Here is a 21,513-nt window from a genome sequence, read left to right on the forward strand (position 1 = left end):
AAAGTTTGCATTTGTCCCCCTAGAAGTTTTGCATAAAAATAACTCACTGCTTCGGACAATTAGTGATAAAGTTACATTTGTTTGGACCTTTTACTATAAAAACGGGAATAGGTTTTACAATTTATTGAATTTTGATATTTTGTTCATTGGCATGCATGACCTTGATATTTGCAAGGTCAAAGGACAATGATCTAGGGGTGACTTCGATTGGAGCCCGGGCTAGACTCGAGTCAGTCGAGTCACAACCGAACTGTAATATTTTGTAGAGTTGAGACTCGTGTGACGTAATATTTGACCTAGTTAGAAGCTGTGGTCCGACACTCACTATTTGGAGAGTCAAACACGAGTTACCATATGGAAGGTCTATATATGGTCAAAAGTCCCGCCATTTTGACCCTTACTCGGCTTGCTCGCTGAAGAGAATTACGTCATTTCAACTCCAGCTCGACCACAGAGGTTCAATCGAAGTCACCCTAGGATGTCAATTCATACTTTGATGTCCGACATATACTTCCGCTTTTTCAGACGTCCAAAACAGCAATTGTCGACATTTTTAAGGCTTATCTCTTTTATTTGACCTTTGTTGACCTCTTGACCGTAACACAAGTTATTGTACTTGACGAGACCTTTCCAATAATATTTTCATTTTTGTTGTGCGATTTGTACTTTTAACTTAACAACTATTTGAAAATTCGACTACCGAATGTAAACACCTTTTAGTACCGAATGGTATCAAATTCGTGCGTCTTTTCACTACCGAACGGTAAACGGTTTAAACGATGTTTTTTTTTACAATTTAATGTTTACATGCTTTTCTTTCCGGTAAGAAATTCCATTGTGACTTTTAAAATGCAACGTTTTATCGATGTATCAGATTAGATGCGCACTGCTTAGGTACCGATATCAAGGTTCTAGTTTTTGTTTTTTGGTTTTTTTTTTTTTTTTTTTTTTTTTTTTTTTTTATCTTAAAGACCGACGACTGTTTTGAATAATGCTTTCCCCCCCCCTCCCCTCATTGCAAACTACATATTATTGCTCGTGTCTAATTGTTTGGAATAATTTTATGCCTAAGGTGGCGTATCGGGCATGGGCAGGGTTAGTACCCAGGTGCAGATAGAGAAACATAGTCCGTGTCCGGTCTGTTTTAAAAGTAATACCGAACAGAACACATATTTAACTTATCGTTTCTTTCGGTCATAACTGCCTTTGTTGAAAGCTGTTGAATTTTTGAGACAATAAACACTGGACCTTAAGTTACAGTTGGCAAAGCAAATATGGAGGCACTATCCATTTAAGGATTATTTCATTCCCTCTGCCTCAGTAAATGGGACGAGGTTTAATTCTCAACAGCTTAATAGCTATAGTACTAAGTGTATATCTGGATCATTTCCTTTCAATCAGAAAGAAACAAAAAGTTTAAAATTTTAATATTTTATTACCATGGAAATTCAGCGTCAAGGCGTCTTTCTGATGGTGGTTCGCCTATAATACAAAGATTAAATGCATATAACATTTAAGTAAACTCAAACCCACGTGATTCGTACAGATGACGTAGCCGTAGTAGAAAATGCTGACTATACTGAAGCAATATAGCACTGCAAGATCCAGTACACTAATGTTTTGTTATCAAGTAACGCAGGCAAAACCATTAATACCTTCAGAATTTGATGTGAAGTTTCTCCCCCTTTCAGGTTGTCATGTTACGATTTAGATGTAATTAATTTACCTCCTGGACGTCTGTCTGCTAATAACTGACACAGACCACGAACTTTTTCATATATTGGTTCTGTACTGGTTGAGTCAGCAAATTCTGTACACAATTCTCTAACAGCAGCTCTTATTAGTGAAGGCTTGAAATCTAGAAAAGGAACCGACAGATTAAAATACCCAATACTTTGAAGACGGGCTTATTTTAACCGAATCTATACGATTTAGATAATGGCGTCTAGCTTGGCATAATACTCAGTACCACGAATGTAGTTCTTTGTTAAAAATGTGCAACATGTACATACCTCGTTTACCAAACCACCAGGCATCAGCGGTGACCAATACTGCTATTAATACTACCAATGTAAGTTTCATGTTGACAATCTAAAAATATACATCATAGTATCATTAGGATATATTGGTCAAGATCTACTACCAGTTTATTACAAGATATAGTAAATAAAATCAACTTGAACACGGTGCGAGTTGACTACAGATCAGAATATATTTAAAGTATATCATCATGTTATATATAAATACAGACATTATTTACCTGTAGTTGTGAAGAGACACGTCCTCTATTTCCTCAAGATCTGTGGTGACAATAAATTCTGATTGAGAGTGTCTTCTATTTATTCATATCATGCACGTGCAAGTCGAAGATGGTCATAACGAGTCTGAGTTTGGGTGATATGTTTTAGTAGTGGAGGAATTCGTTTGGGTGACTCATTAATCTTAATTGGAATTTGGTCTTTCGTCCAATCATATAGTGTACATGAACTATGCCACGCAGTGTCCAATGAGGGAAAGTTTGTCGAGATAAACATGAGAAACATTCAAATTGCAGGTATAGTGAGAATTGAGAGTTTATCATGAGATTCTGACATTTCTAGTGAGATCCAAAATACAGAAAAACAGCTTGGTTTTAAAATGTCTTAGGTTAGAAAGAATATCGTTTGCTGAAAAAAATATTTCCCTTTACATTAGCAGAACTGTGTCAAAATTGACTTGTGATATAGGCTAGAGTTTTGATACTATATGCATGAAATTTGGTCTGCATATTGTTGAGCTCTCCTAAAATTTTGAAATGAAAGTCACCATTGTTCATTCTTGGAAAAGTCAAATTCATAAGACATCTTGTCAATATATATCAGGGCTTCAAGTTACGACTAAAACTATAGGTCAAAATTGTACGCAATACTAGTCTAGTCTAGTCACAATTTGAAAGTTTATCATTACGATACATGTCAGTCGGGGTGTATACCTAAAACTGGCAATAGGAGAATAAAATATTTATGTATATTTATTCTCTTGTGGATAGGGTGGGTCAGCTGGTTAACTGCCATCTTCAATTGTATTTATCAAAATCGTATCGTGACGTGATTGATTATGGTAATCGAATCAGATTTAACAGGGTAAAAATGCTTCAGGTCACCCGACGATTTGAAAAATGCTTAGCAGACTCTTTCGATTATAAACTTATTTTATGGATTTATCGAATTATAACAGGGATTCTGTTGTGTAATTTTGGGAGCCGCGGTGGCTCAATGAGTTAGGTCCAGCGTTCAATTCCGTCATAGGTCGAGATGTTACCTTCGGATTTTTCAAACCGGTATAGTTATGACACCGGTAAGTCAACTGATGTATTTATATACTTTTATGCGTCACGATTGAGCAAAATTTAAATTTAAGTATCCTTTTTCAGGGGTGATTTGAGTCTTGAATGTAAATAGTCTTCAGAAGTACTAGAAATGTACGAATATCGCAGTATTCCTTCAAATATACCTCAAACTAGGAATTTTCTTGTCCTTTTTATATTATTATGTCAGGGTCTCAAAAAAGACGACTCATCTTTCTAACTTTCAAATTATGGACATAAATGGACTTAAAGGCTCAAATTTCGATGGTGAGCTATGAACGCTATTACTAATTGGCTAAGCTTTAAAATTCCCGTTTCTGAGACTAACGTACAATTGGTAAACAAATGCGCATTTGTCCCTTTAAAAAACATTTCTAAAAAAAACAAATTCATTCCAAGTCACTAAAGATTGGTAGTGGGCGTATGTTACCTTGTCTGGCAAGCTATCTTTATTACTTATGTAGATAACCTTCACATTAGTTTCAAGAAGCCAGGACGCGAGCGTTGTTTGTAGAGATGTTCGGTATTTGATCAATTCGAAAGATCTTAGTGACAAAGCCTCTGGCGAAACAAAAATAATATTTCAAGAATGGTACAGATAAAGATATTTTAGTGACCCATGACATTTCTGTGATTTAAAGACCGATGACACAGTTTTGAATAATGCTTTCCCCCACTCCCCTCATGGCACACTTTATATCATTGCTCTTGTAATAATAAGAAACATTTCTTAAATTGTTTGGAATAATTTCAAGCTAAAGGTGGCATATCGGACATGGGCAGGGTTGGCAAGCCAGTAATAGAGAACTATTACTCGGTGTACGACCCGTTTTAGTAGTTCCAGAACATATAATGTAACTAATCGTTTCTTTCGGCCATGGCTGCCTTTGTTAATATCCGACCTTAAGTAACGGTTAGCCAAGCAAATATGAGGCAATATCCCTTTGAGGATAATTTCATTCCATCTCTGTCTAAGTAAATATGGTAAATGAGACGATGTTTAATTCTGAGCAGCTTTTTGACTATACTAAAGCTATAGTACATTGTCCATTGGTATCTATCTGGATCATTTCATAAGATTTCAACCAGAAAGAAAAAGACAATGTTTATAATTTTGATATTTTATTACCAGGGAAATTCAGTGTCAAGGCGTCTTTTTTTTAAATAAATTTTGTTGTTTTATCTTTTCATTAAATAATACTAATGTCCAATTAAGATTAATAAGTCGCCCAAACAAATTCTTCCACTACTCAAACATATCACCCAAACTCAAACTCGGTATGACCTCCTCGATTTGCACGTGCATGTTATAAATAAATAGAAGACACTCTCAGTCAGAATTTATTGTCACCACAGATCTTGAGGAAATAGAGGACGTGTCTCTTCACAACTACAGGTAAATAATGTCTGTATTTATATATAACATGATGATATACTTTAAATATATTCTGATCTGTAGTCAACTTATTTACTATATCTTGTAATAAACTGGTAGTAGATCTTGACCAATATATCCTAATGATACCATGATGTATATTTTTAGATTGTCAACATGAAACTTACATTGGTAGTATTAATAGCAGTATTGGTCACCGCTGATGCCTGGTGGTTTGGTAAACGAGGTATGTACATGTTGCACATTTTGAACAAAGAACTACGTTCGTGGCACTGAGTATTATGCCAAGCTAGACGCCATTATCTAAATCGTATAGATTCGGTTAAAATAAGCATAAAAAGTATTGGGTATTTTAATCTGTCGCTTCCTTTTCTAGATTTCAGACCTTCACCAATAAGAGCTGCTATTAGAGAATTATGTACAGAATTTGCTGACTCAACCAGTACAGAACCAATATATGAAAAAGTTCGTGGTCTCTGTCAGTTATTAGCAGACAGACGTCCAGGAGGTAAATTAATTACATCTAAATCATAACTTGACAACCTGAAATGTTGAATTTACATCAAATTCTCAATTTTTGTCTGTTTTGGACTCTCTGAAAGATGGGCAGAGCTCGCAAACCGTCTTGCAGTATCCGAAATATCGGGATGTCGTCACTAGCAAAAAAAAGGCCAGTTGCTTTATACACCGTACCCCCATTGCAGTCCAATTCGAATTTATTATATTGACTTTCATATTAATGGATTCAAATTAGTGATTGAAATTTTATATTCATTGTAGGCACCACTGCACCTCCAGAAAGACACCTTGACGAATTTCCTTGGAAATAAAGATTATTAAACATTGCCTTTTTTTTTTTTAAATCGGAAATGGGCGAATTGTATAGTACGAATCAAAATGTAATGTTACAGTAATTGACACTATAAAGTAACCTCTCTATAGAGTGTATTTTGAGTCTTGTCGGCATTGCACAATCTTTCAACTATAGGTCTATATTGAGTAACCGAGCCCGAAAGGTGTGGATTTACTATCCAGTGAATTACCCAAATGATAGTGAATTGGCACACAATTGTTGACTCGGCAATTGGTAAAAAAAAAAAAAATTTAAATTATACTGGAATTACTGCAACTTTATAGTGTAAAATATTTCAAGATTGAAAGGATCGGAAAACCTGTCGAGTTATCCTTTCCTATTAAATTTACCCTCGCCCAATTTCAGTGACAGATGAAGCCACCATACCCGAAGTGACAGATGTGCCATTTTGTCGGATTGATCTTTTCAGACTTTCATAGGAAACTAGGAATTTGACTCAATATTACTATGCATGTCTTTTTTCTATATACCACAGATTATCTTAAATGATAGTCGGCATTTAACATTCAAACGCGGATAATTATGTAGCCTACACATGGATTTGAAGGCTCAAATGTTAACGGTGCCCCGTAACGGCGATAATTGGTCAAAAAAAAAAGTGGGGAAAAGACGATATTTTTATCGGATAGAAATTGTGCCTCCGCCTTCGTAAATTCTTTGGAAAAAATCACTCTGCAAAACTCGTTTAATAATTCAACAATTTCATTACATTATTGGAAAACTTTAACACATTGTATTCAGAAATTTTTTTGTCAAAATTTCGCAATCTTTCTTACAAGGGTCCTCTTGATTTTTCTAATTTGGCTGAAATGAGCATTTTACTTAATGGACCACAGTGAATAAAGAACTGAAAAAACCAACTATAAATATTAAAGTCACAGTAAACATAAGTCAAAACTTTTCACAGCAAAAATTGAATCTTTATTGTTGGTGTATATTCAGACGGAAGGACTCGAGATGGTTCAGCTTTCTATAGATACCAAAATTTATGCGAAAATTAGCTCTTAACATGGTGATAATTCTCAAAACAAATTATCAAAAGTGTTGATATCCCATCTGGTAGGACCCGATTTATGGCACCATGGATTCCCCCTATATACATTACTTAAACCGTATCATTAAATAGCAACAATATACTCTTTTATTTGTAAGGATCTGAAACATGTATAGCCTATACCATTCATGCCTCAGTTTCTTGGGACAGATGACCTGATTTTCAAAATATTATTCATTTTGACTTCTAATGGTTGAACAAGTTTCTACTATTTTTCAATCACAATTAATTAAGTTTTAAGTAACCATGGTTGGATGACGCCCCATTCTGCCAGCTGATGACATCACAGCAGCTTCAAAACGAGATAATCCTGAAGGTGCTGTTTTCAAACCATTGGGTACATTTCTTGGTGGTAAGGGATAAAAAGCTTGTATGGAATCTCTTTTAGCTTTAAGTTGAGCAACACGCTGTTGAGATTGAAACAGACGATCATTTGCTTCTTGAAGGAGCTGACTATTGAACAAATCTTTTTTCATGGCTGATTCACCTTGCCTCATCAACTGACGATGTTCCATATATTTCTTGACTGTTTCTTGTTGCTCTTGTTCATCCTGCCGAAGATTCTGTACGACATCAAAGTTCTTCATTGAAAAATCATCTTGTCTGGCTTGACGATCGTGTCTCATCAATGCATTAGACACTGATGTGTGCTGATTTGTGAAATCTCGAGCAAATTTCATATCATTCTTGTGAGATTTAGCTACCTCAGCAGTTCTACTCATACGATCTTGACGTTTATCTAAATAGTTGAGTCTGCTTAATTCTCTTTTTTCAATTGTTTCTTGAAGTCGAACACGCTCCTTGTTACGATTATTCAAAACACTGTTGCGTTTTTCAGCATGGTACAGTTGGATTCTTTCTTTTGCACGCATTTTTTCATCCCGCAGGTTAAGTATATGTTCCATCTTTGCTGCAGTCTTTTCAGCTTTCTCTCGCTCTTTGTAAGCCTTCTGCACAGCGAACAGACAAGACATGCCCATGTTGCCATGGAGACGATTAAAAATTCTTTGATCAGTACTTGGTAATTTCTTTGGTAACTGTTTTGGTACAGGTGTTTCTGTTAACTTTCGATGATGTTCAGCTTCAGCATCTCGCACCAGATTTCCCGCCTCTTTTCTGGACAAAACCATTTCAGTTGTGGCATCAATCATGGCTATTCTAGGCTTGAAACCACAGATTCGATATCTAGTGAATGGTAGCTCATCATCTATATCTGGTAAATATCCATACTGACCATCTGGACTGGGACACGATTCCACAACTGGTCCAAAAAACTGTTTAACACTTTTGATTCTTTTTGATCTCTCCTTCTCCTTTCGAGATGGCGGAGTTCTTGGTGATCTAGTCATCAACCTCTCTTGTAACTCAGCTCTATGTTGAGCCTGAATGGCAGCGATTTCTTCTTGAAGAAGTTGTCCTGTTTCTTGATGAAGCTTGGCTAAATTGATGAAGATGTTTTTTCTTTGCCGTGGTATCAAATCTTCAGACATATCAGTATCAGAAGGTAAACATTTAACCAAAGGGAGATAATCTAACTCATCAGATCTTTGACTGTTCATAGGAACATTCCCAGAAACTTTGGAATCCTGTAATAAACAGGAAAATTTTCTTTTTGCTCAAATTTGTGAGAACATTAAACTAAACCAAAATCCACAGAAACCTGTTCCTTTTTATTAGTGTAAGACAACTACTGTAGCCTACAGACTTAAGTAAAATAAATGCCTTATTGTAGGGAAATATGTCTCCTACTTCTTCTGAAGGTTTCAACTTCAAATTGGGCCAATATAAAGCCAAACACGGAAACTAGGTCAAACACATGTTCTTCAAATTTTCGACCAAAATGTAGCTTAAATTCAATCATTTTCACAAATGTTTCAGTGCCACAATCAGTAAGCTTAAAGAGACAATGATAGCATCAATTGCGCCATTTCAATTTTCAATCAGACATCTGTGGCCCTTGTAATTCACTTATGACGTCACTAATGCCGTCCTTTAAAGGGTCCTTTATATCAAAAGCAGCTTTTGAGATAGTGAAGTCATAAAAAGCTTACTTATAGTGAAATTGTAAGAGCCACAGACGTCTGATTGAAAATTGGAAGGGTGCAAATTGATGATATCATCAGTGTCCCAGATACTCATACAAAATTCATACATAGACGCATTACGAGTTGCAGCAAACTCATATCCCAGCCACATATCAACATACATATAAAAAGAAGTAGGCTACCTCTTGTGTTTGTGTTGTGGTCGTACCAGTATCACCAACTTGTGACTCAAATTCAGATTGTGGTAATTTAATCATTGAATTAAAATGTGGCATGCTTTCATGTGTGCTAGTTGCATGTGGTAATGGAGGTCGGGAACTACCTTGAATTCTGGGTGGATTACCAGTTTGTGGTGTAATATATCTCAGGGTATGAAACTGAGACATGAAACCAAGTCTGAAATGAAAGCAAAATTACTGAGTACTGAAATATACTACAGATTCCTTATAAGCCATGGTTCAGGGGTTGAGTTAGACATTAAATATATGATAAAGGCAATTTTTTTTCACCAATCATACTTTAGTCTCAGAAACAGGAATTTATTAGCTAAGCCAATCAATTGGCAAACCTGTCCCTTCAATAGTCTTCAGAAATACTACAACTGTACGAAAATCACATAATCCCTTAAAATATACTTCAAACTAGAAATTTCTAAAGAAAAGACCAGTTATCATTTCAACTTTCAAATGCAAATAACTAAAAAAGGACACACGTGGCTTTGAAAGCTCAAAATTTGACAGAAAGCTGAAAACACTATCTTAAAACAACTGTTTCCGACAAAAGGTACATTTGGTCAAACAGATGGTTTCAAGACAATCTCCAGCACTTGGTCTGAATGCAATTGGATATGTAAAATCAGTATTCCATTTGGAGGGTACACACAGTTTATGCTGTCCTATGGTATTTTAATTATAACCACTGCAAGAGGACAAGATTGTACCATAATATTTTTCAACCTAACTACTTTAACGGTATTTTTATTTGAATGAAATTAGTACAATAACAGTAGTTAATATTAAAGAAAACAAACCTGAATCTAGTTAAATATCCTCTGATATAACGTTGAATGATCAATACTGGAGAGAAGTGAGATAGTAAAAAATTCATTTTAGCTTCTGTTATAAATAACACTTCTAATTCATCTTTAAATGAACTGTCCTGAAAGACAAAAAAATGTAAAAAATTATAGGCTAAACTGTTCATTTTGATTATTTTTCATATTTTGATTCTTCACTGTCAATGTCACAGCGCCTATTGTCTTTGTTTTCCATCATTTTCATTGGGAGAACTTCATTTATGTGTTGTATATTGGCAATGGATTGTTTCTTGATCTAGTTTTTTCTCGAGCATGAAGCCATTTTGATTGTCAAGAATGATATTAAGTGACTCTTTTAGCTTTCGGGAAAGGGAGGGTTGATTCTCCCAGATGTACAGGCCTAGGATGGAACAATTACTTTATTAAAGTGATACTACGTCATAGATTGAACATAAAATTTAATTCTCAAGAATGGTCAATATGAGTATATATTCATCAGTGAACTTACCTGGTGTCATAAATTTACAACAGAATCCTTGTGAAATCTAGAAAATTGGAAAATTCATAAAACTAAGTAATTATTGAAAAACGCTAAATCATAATATTAAGCGTTTTTCAATAGTTAATTGCATTTTTAAGAAGTTTTTTGGATTTATCGGATTATATAAGGATCCTGTTATGTTATTTATGACACCAGGTATATCTACTGATGAATATATGCTCTTATTGGCCAAGTTTAAATTTAAAAATTTTATGTTCATTCTAAGACGTAGTATCCCTTTAAGAAATTGGGATAAAGGGTCTGGATTTTAGGTTTTCTTCTGCTTTTCATTTAATTCACATCAAATCAAGTCAGTTGATCTGCTGTTTTATAATTAAAAGATTTTGTTGATATTTTTTGATTAGATGATCTTTGATTATAAGAAAAACCTCTCATGAAATGTCCCATCTAATTTCTCAGTGTGATAATAAAATGAATGTAAAAAAAATGACTCCATCACAAGATTCAAATTTAAAAAGATTAAAAAAAGGATGTCAGATAACAAAGACTACAAAATATGAATTGTTTTTACAGCATTTTGACAATAAAAGAAATAAACTTCTCAAAGTACTAAAAATAAATTGGAAAAAACAATTTCTTCCAACACAAGATTCAGATTTAAAAAGATTTCTTAAAAAATCTGGGTAACAAAGGCTACAGAATTTGAATCATTGTGATTTTTAGAAATAAACTCAGATAATTGGATGTTTAGAGATCTGTTAACTACAAAATTCAGACATTTTGGGTACTGCTGGATCAAGTCCCTTCGGAGGTGAGGAAAATTTCTACACCAGCCAACAATTGTCAAATTTGCTATCAAAGGCTGGAATAGAGGCATATGACCACGTAAATATTAGCCTACCTTTTTTAATTGTGGACACAGATTGAGTCTAAACTGTGGAGCCATTGCAGTAAATCTGGGACTGAACAAGGCATCTTCAATGATTTCTTCATCTGATATAACATGGTAATCTAAGGCTTTCAGAGACCAAATACTGTTGACAACATGGTGTCGATAATTCTTTTTTAAAAACAATGGTGTATCATACAGAGTCAGTATACTTAGACTAGAGCATGCTGACAAATTATGTAGAATATCAAATCTTCCTAGAGGGTTATCATGTAGATGCAGACTTCGCAGCTTGCCCAACCCTGACCAGAATAGTTCTCCAGGTAGATGAGCCAACTGAAAGAAATAATGTAGTATGTAGAAATACAAGGCATAATTTGGAGCATGTATTGACAATTGATTAAACTGACTTTCCTGAAGCTTGCTAAACTATGAAACATTTGTTCATACCCATTTGAAGTTTGGGAAGTATGCAAAAAAGCCAAAATTTTAAGAAGTCATATCTCCATGACCCCTGACCCAATTTTTATGACATTTGGAATTTGTGTCTTTTTCATCAAAATTGGTGATGGTTGGGTTAACTTTTTTGGTGAACTGACATGGAATAATCCAGTAGTATTACTACACTTAAAGATGGGTTCCCTTATTTTCATTTATGAAAAAGAAAATGCTAATACTTATATGAATAGAAAGTAGAGGTGTTCTAATAACTTGTTTGTCTCACATGTCCATAATAAATTCATAATTAGCTAAATTATTAGAGAATTACCAGCAAAATTCAAATGAGTGACTGATCAAGAAAGGTCAAAAAGTCTTTTTTTGTTTATCCAGACTGTATACATGGATATTTACTTTTAATAAGAACATAATGATATGATTAAGACTACAATGCATGATAATTCATTAGAAAACACTAATTAATCAATAGTTTGCTTAATTTGACACTAAAAAATAAGGAAACCCATCTTTAAAGACTTTAAGAACAATTAAATTTATAGAAAATATATTTGATATTAAATATTAATTTCAATTAATTTTGTGTTACTTAAAGAAACAATTGTTTACCTCATTGCTGTGAAGATCTAATTTGATCATTTGATGACAATTTGCCAGTCCATCTATCTTAGTAAGAAAATTATTACTAAGAATACAGATAGTGATATTGGTACATAGACTGATTTCTCCTGGCTTTCTCAGATGAAGACCAGTCAACTTCACAAACTGTAAACTACTTAAATCTTTGGTTTTCTTGTCAGTTTTGGTATTTTCCAGAATAAACTCTTTAGATGGGACAACAATGTAGCCCAGTTTTTCAGCCTGACGAATGATTTCTTCATCTCGTTGTCTGTGATATCTCTCTAGAGAGTTGGAATTTTTATTTTTCAATGCCTCTTGAGAACGGGTGATTTTATTCCAGTCTGGAATGCTGACCATCTTGATTGTTTCCTGTTACTGAAACAAAAAACTTGCATATTGTCTTTGTTTGCCATCTTATACATACCGTTATTAGCAGTCAGTGAGAGAGCAATGAAGCCTGAAACTTGGTACACAGCTTGTATAAGACAAGACAATCTCAGACATGTTCAGTGAGACGATGACCAACCATCACAGTACAAATATCCCAGCAAATGTACTAATGCTTACTGTCAGGGTACGAATACATCCGAAGGTTTACTAATAAGCACCACGGGTATAAAATCACTGTGATGACGAGTAAGTGAGTGAGTGAGTGATTAATTGTATTTACAATTTTGTAAAGCTGAGATAAATTGCTATTGCATGTAGGAGGAAAATATTGACAGTAAATGTTATAATGAAAGATATATTAAAAACCTCATCAAATAGTGGTAACGGCAACTCAATACATTTTCCAACGATTCTCACATATTGTTTACATTTTTTCTTTCTTTGGTAGCCATTTTGTAAACGTTGTTATGGATACAGGAAGTGAAAATAGCATGGGGAGTAACTCTATTCTTCATAGCGCTTTACGTCCAGGCTCTTTTTTTTCACCATCATTGAGAAAAATGTCGAAACTTGGATGGAAAGTGTTTCCTTGCTGCATTAATGAACTTAAAATTGAAACAACATTGGCATGTGGCCAGTCATTTAGGTGAGGTAGTGCTCAAAAGTGGTTCACCGACTAACCTGAAGGCATTTTAGTTCAAGGGTTTAATCCCTACATTCTGCATAGTGCATAGCCTGACATACATAGGATTTCCAACCCATTTTGAAATGCAGGTCAGAGGGGCTGACACTGAAAAAATGTCTTCATGGAACAAAAGCCTTTTGTGCTACAAGCTGTATAGGCCTACATTAAAGAAACCTTGAGCTAATTGAAAAAATAGTAGGCTTCAGCTGCTTTCTTGGCAAAATTTCTCTCATTGTACACTGGCACTGCATTGCTTTGCCCATCTACCTCCAATTAGATGCAGCAAAGTAGGACATGAAACTCCATTTATTTCATTTGCATTTATAAATCAGGCAAAAATAGTACCTCTCAGTCTAATTAAAAAGCATACTTTTGAAATTGATTTACGTAGCCAAGGTGAGTAGTTTCTTAGTCCTTTCCTGGTCGCTTCCTCATTGTTTCACCTTTATTATAATGACAGGTATTTTGAGTTTGTGGTATTTTTGAAGGAATAATGTAGTTTTCATACATTTCTGGTACAGTAGCCTACTTCTAAAGACTATTTATATTCAAGACCAAAATCAACCCCCAAAAATGGCGAACCTGTCACTTTAAAGGAAAAAGATACCATTGACAATATAAAGTTTAGATCAACTGAATCTTAATGTCATGATATTGTAATAAATACATTTTCTCATTTCAGATGGAAGGAATTAAAACCTGGTGAATGGACAGGAGTGATTCAAGATGAAGTTTGGAAGTTTAAACAAACACCATTACATTTATTATATCAAGTTTATTCTAGAAATAGAAATAAAAGCCATATTGTTTCATCTGTAAGTTGTGATGACAAGGACAAGGACTTAGACTGTATTGACATTAAAAAAGAACCACCTCTTAAAGTAAACGCAGGGAAACGCAAACAAAAACAATCCACAGTTCAGCCCAATAAAAAATTGCATTTGAAAACTTTAAATGCAAAATCTGAATATGATGTTGACAATAAAAATGAACACACTATAAGAAATTATTTTCAATTGGAAGTGAGCGTTGTTGACCTTTATAAACAATGGGCTTCAGTCGATTCCAACTTTCAAGAAATATCCAAAAAATTTCCTGGCATTCGAATTCTGCGACAAGATCCTGTAGAAAATTTATATTCTTTCATATGCTCATCAAATAATCATATTTCAAGAATCAGTGGAATGGTGGAAAAGTTATGTGTTCATTTTGGAGAAGAAATATGTGAAGTTGATGGAAAAATGTATTACCAGTTTCCAACAGTGGAGAGTTTAGCTGGCAGTAGCGTGGAACAGACATTACGTGAATTAGGTTTTGGTTATAGAGCAAAGTATATCAGTCAGACTTCGCAGTATATTATGAAGAACCACAATCAACAGTGGTTATATTCTTTAAGACAGATTTCCTACTCAGAAGTGAAAAAAGAGTTGATGAATCTTTGTGGTGTTGGGGCAAAGGTCAGTTTTTTAATAGATCTGTATTATAGTACATGTAGATCATATTCAAGTTTTATGGCTTGGGAAATATGATCGGTAGGCCATGAAGGAACATGGGGTTGGTGTAGAACAATTAGTGTCATTCTGACTCTATGAGTCAGCAAGTCTCAATTACCGGTACTCATCTGCAGCTAGCCCAGGTTCTGGATATCCTTTAAGCACTTGTTAAAAATCAGGTATGTTCGACCTGGTTTTCTCATGGTAGTGTGCAGGTCAAAGGAACTGACATGGAAAAAGCATGGAATAGTAAACCAGTAGACCATGCTGCTACTGTCTGTGTGCATTAAAGATTTCTCGAAGATTATAAATTGAAAAAGAGTAAGCTTAGACTACGCTGCTGTCAATGGAGTTCAATTCAAGCTGCCTGTGTCACTTTTTGAAATGAAAACCACAAGACTTGATCATCTGCAATGAAAGAAAAACCAAACACGCATGACAGTTTAGTATTTGGGTCATTATTACCATTCTCGCTATTATGGGACCTAATATATGACATATGTATTTGTTTTCAATTTGTACCAAAATTTGAATATATTCCAGGTAGCTGATTGTGTTTGTCTGATGTCTATGGATCAGGCAGGCTCTATCCCAGTAGATACACATGTATGGCAGATAACAGCTCGACATTATATACCTAAATTACAAACTTCTAAATCTTTAACAGTTAAACTCTATCAAGAAATAGGTCAGTTACTATAGTCATTGAAACCAGCATACCGTGATGACAATTTTGACGTTGTGGGTTGCAAGTGCATTCTTTCAACTAGAAGATGACTTACTATAATGTTCTGTTACAAGTGATCTTGGCATCAATTATGATCACTGATAATAACAAAGTTCTTGCCGTTTGAACCTTTATTCATTGAATTAAACATATAATTAAACATGTTCTCTTTTAAAGGGACAGGTGCTCAATTTTTAGGGGTTGATTTGATTCTTGAATATATGTAAATAGTCTTCAGAAGTACTAGAAATGTACAAAAATCACACAATTCCTTTAAAAATATCTCAAACTAGAAATTTCTTTTCCTATTTCTACAGATGTCTTTTCTATATATGGCAGTGTCTCGAGATGAGTCATCTTTTTAACTTTCAAACACGGATAATTCTGCACACATATGGATTTGAAGACTTAAATTTCAACAGTGAGCTGTGAACACTATTACTAATTGGCATAAAAAATTCCTGTTTCTGAGGCTAAAGTATGATTGGTCAAAAAAATGGCACAAATATCCCTTTAAATTTGCATGAAAGAAAACAAATCAGCAGTGTTCTGTAATGTATTGTAATTTGATATTTCTGTGACTGTTTTCAGGTGACTATTTCCGAGAACTATGGGGTGAATACGCTGGATGGGCACATTCTGTAAGTTTTCTTTTCCTCTTAGAATTCTCACTTAGTACAAAATTGATCTATCACCTAAACACACTTCAGAAAGTTCATTAGGCTGATGCCTAATAGAAGTAAGCACATGTAATGTTGTACCATACATGAACATGTTTATAATGTCATCATTAATAGAGGATTTTAAACGAATGCTTTGGCATATGAAATTTAAGTTGCTATATTTAATATTCCCTGAGGGCAGGAATGGATTGGTGCTGGGGCTCAGATTTTGAACTCAGAAAATTTGTAGAACTCATTTCTGGTAATTTTGTGGTGCCGTATGTCTTTTTGATTTTGTACAAAGACACAGTAAATGAATCAATCTCTGTTAAACTGAAGAAGATTTTGCTGGGGCTTAATTCTGACTTGCTTGGGCCCAGCTACCACGGGCCCCACCCTAACGACGGGGCTGTCTTGGTGAGGGAAGTATCTAATCTGGCAAAGAATTTCATAAATTTCATATCACATAAGCTCAAGTGAAAGATTCTATTCAAACAACTATCAATAAACACCTTTTAGCACCTGCCAAAACAATTTTTGAAATTTATGCATCTGGGAATTCATGTCCTTTTCAAAAACAAATATTGGTGAACACATGATTCTCATAAATATTCAATATACATACTTAAAAATGATAACCCGCATTTTCAAAACTGATTCCTGATGAGGGTTGTGTCTTAAACATATACTTAGCTTGCAGAAAAGATCAGATCTAGTCATTCAATTTGGGTCAAGATATTTATTATTTTTATCTTTGTTTGCCAGGTTCTTTTTACAGCTGATTTGAAGAAATTTAAAGTTAAGAAAGAGAAAGATACTCAGGTATTTTATTTCCTCAAGACTTAATTTCTTTTGTTCAAAATGTCAACTAAAAAATTGGTTCTGTTTTCTTTAAACCACATTTATTCCATAAAGTCTGGTTATTAAAGCCTTGCATATTATTTGGGACTGTGCCGATAACGTCTCAAAATACAACAGACTATGTAGTCCCTAGGTTCCTGAGTGAAAAGAAGTCGGCAGATACATGCAAAGAAGAAAATAATTTTGATATCATATCGACTTCCTTTTTCCATTGCATAATAGTATTTTTCATTTTTTTTTTTTACAGGAAAAGAAACCAAGCAGTAAGATTATTAAGAATATCAAGAACTGATTGAAATGGTAATCTAAAACTTGCTGTTTTTTCTCATTTATTCAATAAATTGTTGAGAATAAACCACATGAAATACACCATTTTCTAACTTAACTACTGTTTTTGTCATCTTTCATGGATGTACAGAGCTCAATAAAAAGCTATAAGTGTTTATTTACATCCATTTGAGGGATGGGGGCATCCAACAGGAATATCAAGTGATGTTGTTGGAGAGTTATCATGAATTGTGTTCATTTTTAACTGCCCTTCATCAACACAACCCTATTGCTAGGGCCTAGGCAAAAGAGAATTTAGCCCCAGCAAGAAATCATTCTCTTTTCTGAGATCAATGGGATTATTATTCTTAAAAATTTGTAGGCCCATTCACACCTTTATGGGGGCCATATTACATCATAATTTAAAATTGTATATCGTGGGTGACTGCTTGAAATCTCAAGCCATATTTGGTCGTTTTGACTTTTTGTTACAGTTCGAAAGCTCGTAAAAAGCACGGATCTTGTGATTAAAACCTTGTATTCTTATCTAGATTGTAAATAACCAAAAACCACTAATTAAATAGCATTGTCAGATTTAAAACCTCGTAAAATATTATATTATACGAGCCACGAGGTTCAATGTTCCTTTTCTGAACAAACGAAAAAGCTCGTATTCTTTACTATTACTATTATATGAGTTATTGGTTGAATAGCCCAGAGTATTTGGATTGTTAAGAATAATCACGTATGGCGGTAAAAATAATAATAAAAAATATTTTAACAATACCCATACAAATATTTTTTTTGGCGTTTTTCTGGAAAACTAATTTCGCGTCATATATTGTTATACGAGGTTTCAAGTGGCCATCTACGATATAATAATTAATATGTTTGAAATCCGGGCAGGATCGTAAAGCACAGAAGATAATTTTCAATGGTGAATTAGGGCAGTTCACAACTTCAAAAAATTATTATTAGGTTGGCAGAACTGGTTTTGCAAGCCCTTCATACAAAATCACCAAGATTGATCGATTGCCACAGCATCTAGTTTTACTAATATCCTTGGGGGAGAGCCTCCACCATTGGTGAAGATAGAAACTCACGATATTTGCTTTACCATTTGATAAGGGCTCAATCTCATTATCCAGATCTGAAATGTACATCTAACTTCAGTGCACTCATTGATATGAAAAAAAAATAATTGCAAGAAATTTATATCTTTAGCATTTTATTGTTACACACCAACTTTGAATAATCTAGACAAGAGGTAGCTTAGTATTCATCTCCTCCCTCTTCTTCTCCTTCGCCTTCAACAGAGTCCACACCAACTTCTTCATAATCCTTCTCAAGAGCAGCCAAATCTTCTCTAGCTTCAGAGAATTCACCTTCTTCCATACCTTCACCAACATACCAGTGGACGAAAGCTCGTTTTGCATACATCAAATCAAATTTATGATCAAGGCGAGCCCAAGCTTCAGCAATAGCAGTAGTGTTGCTCAACATGCAAACAGCTCTCTGGACCTTGGCTAAATCACCTCCTGGTACAACAGTTGGTGGTTGGTAGTTGATACCGACCTTGAAACCAGTAGGACACCAGTCAACAAATTGGATGGTTCTCTTGGTTTTAATAGTGGCAATGGCGGCATTGACATCTTTGGGAACAACATCACCTCGGTACAACATACAGCAAGCCATGTATTTACCATGTCGTGGATCACATTTGACCATCTGGTTGGCTGGTTCAAAACAAGCATTAGTGATCTCAGCAACTGACAGTTGTTCATGGTAAGCTTTCTCAGCAGAAATAACTGGAGAGTAAGTGGCCAATGGGAAATGGATACGTGGGTATGGTACCAAGTTGGTTTGGAATTCAGTAAGATCAACATTTAAAGCACCATCAAATCGGAGTGAAGCAGTGATTGAGCTGACAATTTGACCAATCAATCGATTCAAGTTGGTGTAGGTGGGTCTCTCAATATCCAAATTTCTTCGGCAGATATCATAAATAGCCTCATTATCTACCATGAAGGCACAATCAGAATGTTCCAAGGTAGTATGGGTTGTTAAAATTGAGTTGTAGGGTTCAACAACAGCAGTAGATACCTACAAAGAGATACGTATAATATAGCAAGATTCCAAAAACCTAAAAGTATCAAATCTCTAAATGACATCTCTGCCTCTTCAGTGACCTTTCTTACTTTGCTCAGACACCCTCAAGGACACAATCCACAAACAATCTTGAAATCAATTTTGCACTAAGTATGGTATATTTCTCAATGAATAATTAATTCCACTCTCAGTACAAATTATTGCCATAAATTTTTTTTTTTAAACAGAGCTTCGTTAATAAACTTGTCCTGGACAGAAATTATCTCCTTGTGGCAAGTGAACTTTATCTTGAAATACAAAATATTTACATGTCAAATAACAAAATAAGTTACGTACCTGTGGGGCAGGGTAGATAGCAAATTCCAACTTGGATTTTTTGCCATAATCAACAGATAATCTTTCCATCAACAAGGAGGCAAATCCAGAGCCAGTACCACCACCAAAACTGTGGAAGATGAGGAAACCTTGAAGACCAGTACATTGATCAGCCTAAAAAGAGAATAATCAAAGAATTTAAGATTCACAAATGAAGTTCATTCTAAGTTTATCTGACAATAAGTAAATGTTGTAAAATGAAGTAGTATGGATCTTGCATGTTTTCTTCTATCCAATTTCTTAAATAGATCTGAAAGTTGTTCAAATTTGATATATTTTTGCATTCTAGTTTAATAACTAATTTTCAAGATCACTTACCAATTTCCTGATTCTGTCTAATACCAGGTCAACTATTTCTTTACCAATAGTGTAATGACCTCTGGCATAGTTATTGGCAGCATCTTCCTTGCCAGTAATAAGTTGTTCTGGATGGAACAGTTGTCTGTAGGTACCAGTTCGGACCTCATCTGAAATAATCATCACAATTTGTAATTCATAAAATTAATGCATTAGATGAGATATTGCTGTGCTCATCTTCGCATTTTGGAAGTTTAAATCATTTTTAATAATTAGATCTAAATAATCGAGTTTCATTATATAAATCTTTTAAAATATTAGATCTAGAGTAAGATGATGTTGATTTATAATTATAAGCTTACCCAAATTGGAAATTTTATAAGAACAACAAGGATCTCATTCTAAAATAAACTGTACCCACCTACAACTGTTGGTTCCAAATCAACGAAAACAGCTCTTGGAACATGTTTACCAGCTCCAGTTTCACTGAAGAAGGTGTTGAATGAATCATCTCCACCTCCAATAGTTTTATCAGAGGGCATTTGACCATCAGGTTGAATACCATGTTCTAAACAGTACAACTCCCAACAGGCATTACCAATCTGAACACCAGCTTGTCCAACATGAATAGAAATACACTCACGCTGAAAAATTAATATTTTAAAATGGAGATCTACAACAATGAAGTGTCATGATGTCAACCAGTCCAATGACATTGGATCCATAGATCTAGATTACTATACAGATATTAGGCCTACTATTTTGTGTTATTTTTCATTCACAAGCCTGGACCTATATTTGATCTTGATCATTTCTGCAATTTCAACAAATTTGCCGGTCATGACTGACCAATCAATAGAGTATGCACACAAATTCGAAAAAAGAGTCCGCAGGGAGCAGAGCCGTAGCAAGACTCGCAGTCACAGCAGTACCGGAGCCAAAGATAAAACCAGGAGGTTTTCATACTTACCATTTTGTAAAATAAACGTTGCCTTGGATTTTCTCAAAAGAAAATTAAAATATGCGGAGAGACGTTGAAACGAGACCGTCAAGGTAGCCTACTTCAACTGGAATGACGAACTTGTTTGAATTTTTTTATGACGTAAAATACAACGTGACGCAAAAGAAACGTAATCAAAGACGATTTAAGCGGGAAAAAGAAAAGTACTATTGGCGTTGTAGAAATTTCTCTTTTTCAAAATCATTTCACCTGATGAAAGTTGGTAGAATAAAATACTTTAGTCACTCTTAAAAGGTGTCTTCTTATATCCTTTATTATGGGAATTTGTTTGTTGTTTTGACGATATTTACAGTACTTTCCAAACAACGGCTGGAGAAGGGTTAGAAAAATATGTCCATATTTTCAAGGATAACCCAAAAAAATGAGCCCAAATAAGCAAATTGATCTAATAATAGAAATATTGCTCA

At 34.6% G+C, this 21,513-nt stretch overlaps 1 protein-coding gene across 1 annotated transcript; it reads right to left on the reverse strand.

Moving 5' to 3' along the window:
• Nucleotides 1–915: 915 nt before the first annotated feature.
• LOTGIDRAFT_231838 (hypothetical protein) lies at nt 916–21,181 on the reverse strand. Its single transcript, XM_009054981.1, has 9 exons — nt 21,056–21,181; nt 20,507–20,729; nt 20,107–20,255; nt 19,750–19,902; nt 18,516–19,407; nt 17,269–17,280; nt 5,591–5,602; nt 5,558–5,561; nt 916–962 (listed from the first exon to the last, which is right to left on the reverse strand). The coding sequence occupies exons 1-5, from the start codon at nt 21,056–21,058 to the stop codon at nt 18,577–18,579; spliced, it is 1,359 nt and encodes a 452-aa protein (XP_009053229.1). The 5' UTR covers nt 21,059–21,181; the 3' UTR covers nt 916–962; nt 5,558–5,561; nt 5,591–5,602; nt 17,269–17,280; nt 18,516–18,576.
• Nucleotides 21,182–21,513: the final 332 nt, after the last annotated feature.

This window comes from Lottia gigantea (assembly GCF_000327385.1).
Source record: "Lottia gigantea unplaced genomic scaffold LOTGIsca_23, whole genome shotgun sequence".
Classification (NCBI taxonomy): Eukaryota; Metazoa; Mollusca; class Gastropoda; family Lottiidae; genus Lottia; species Lottia gigantea.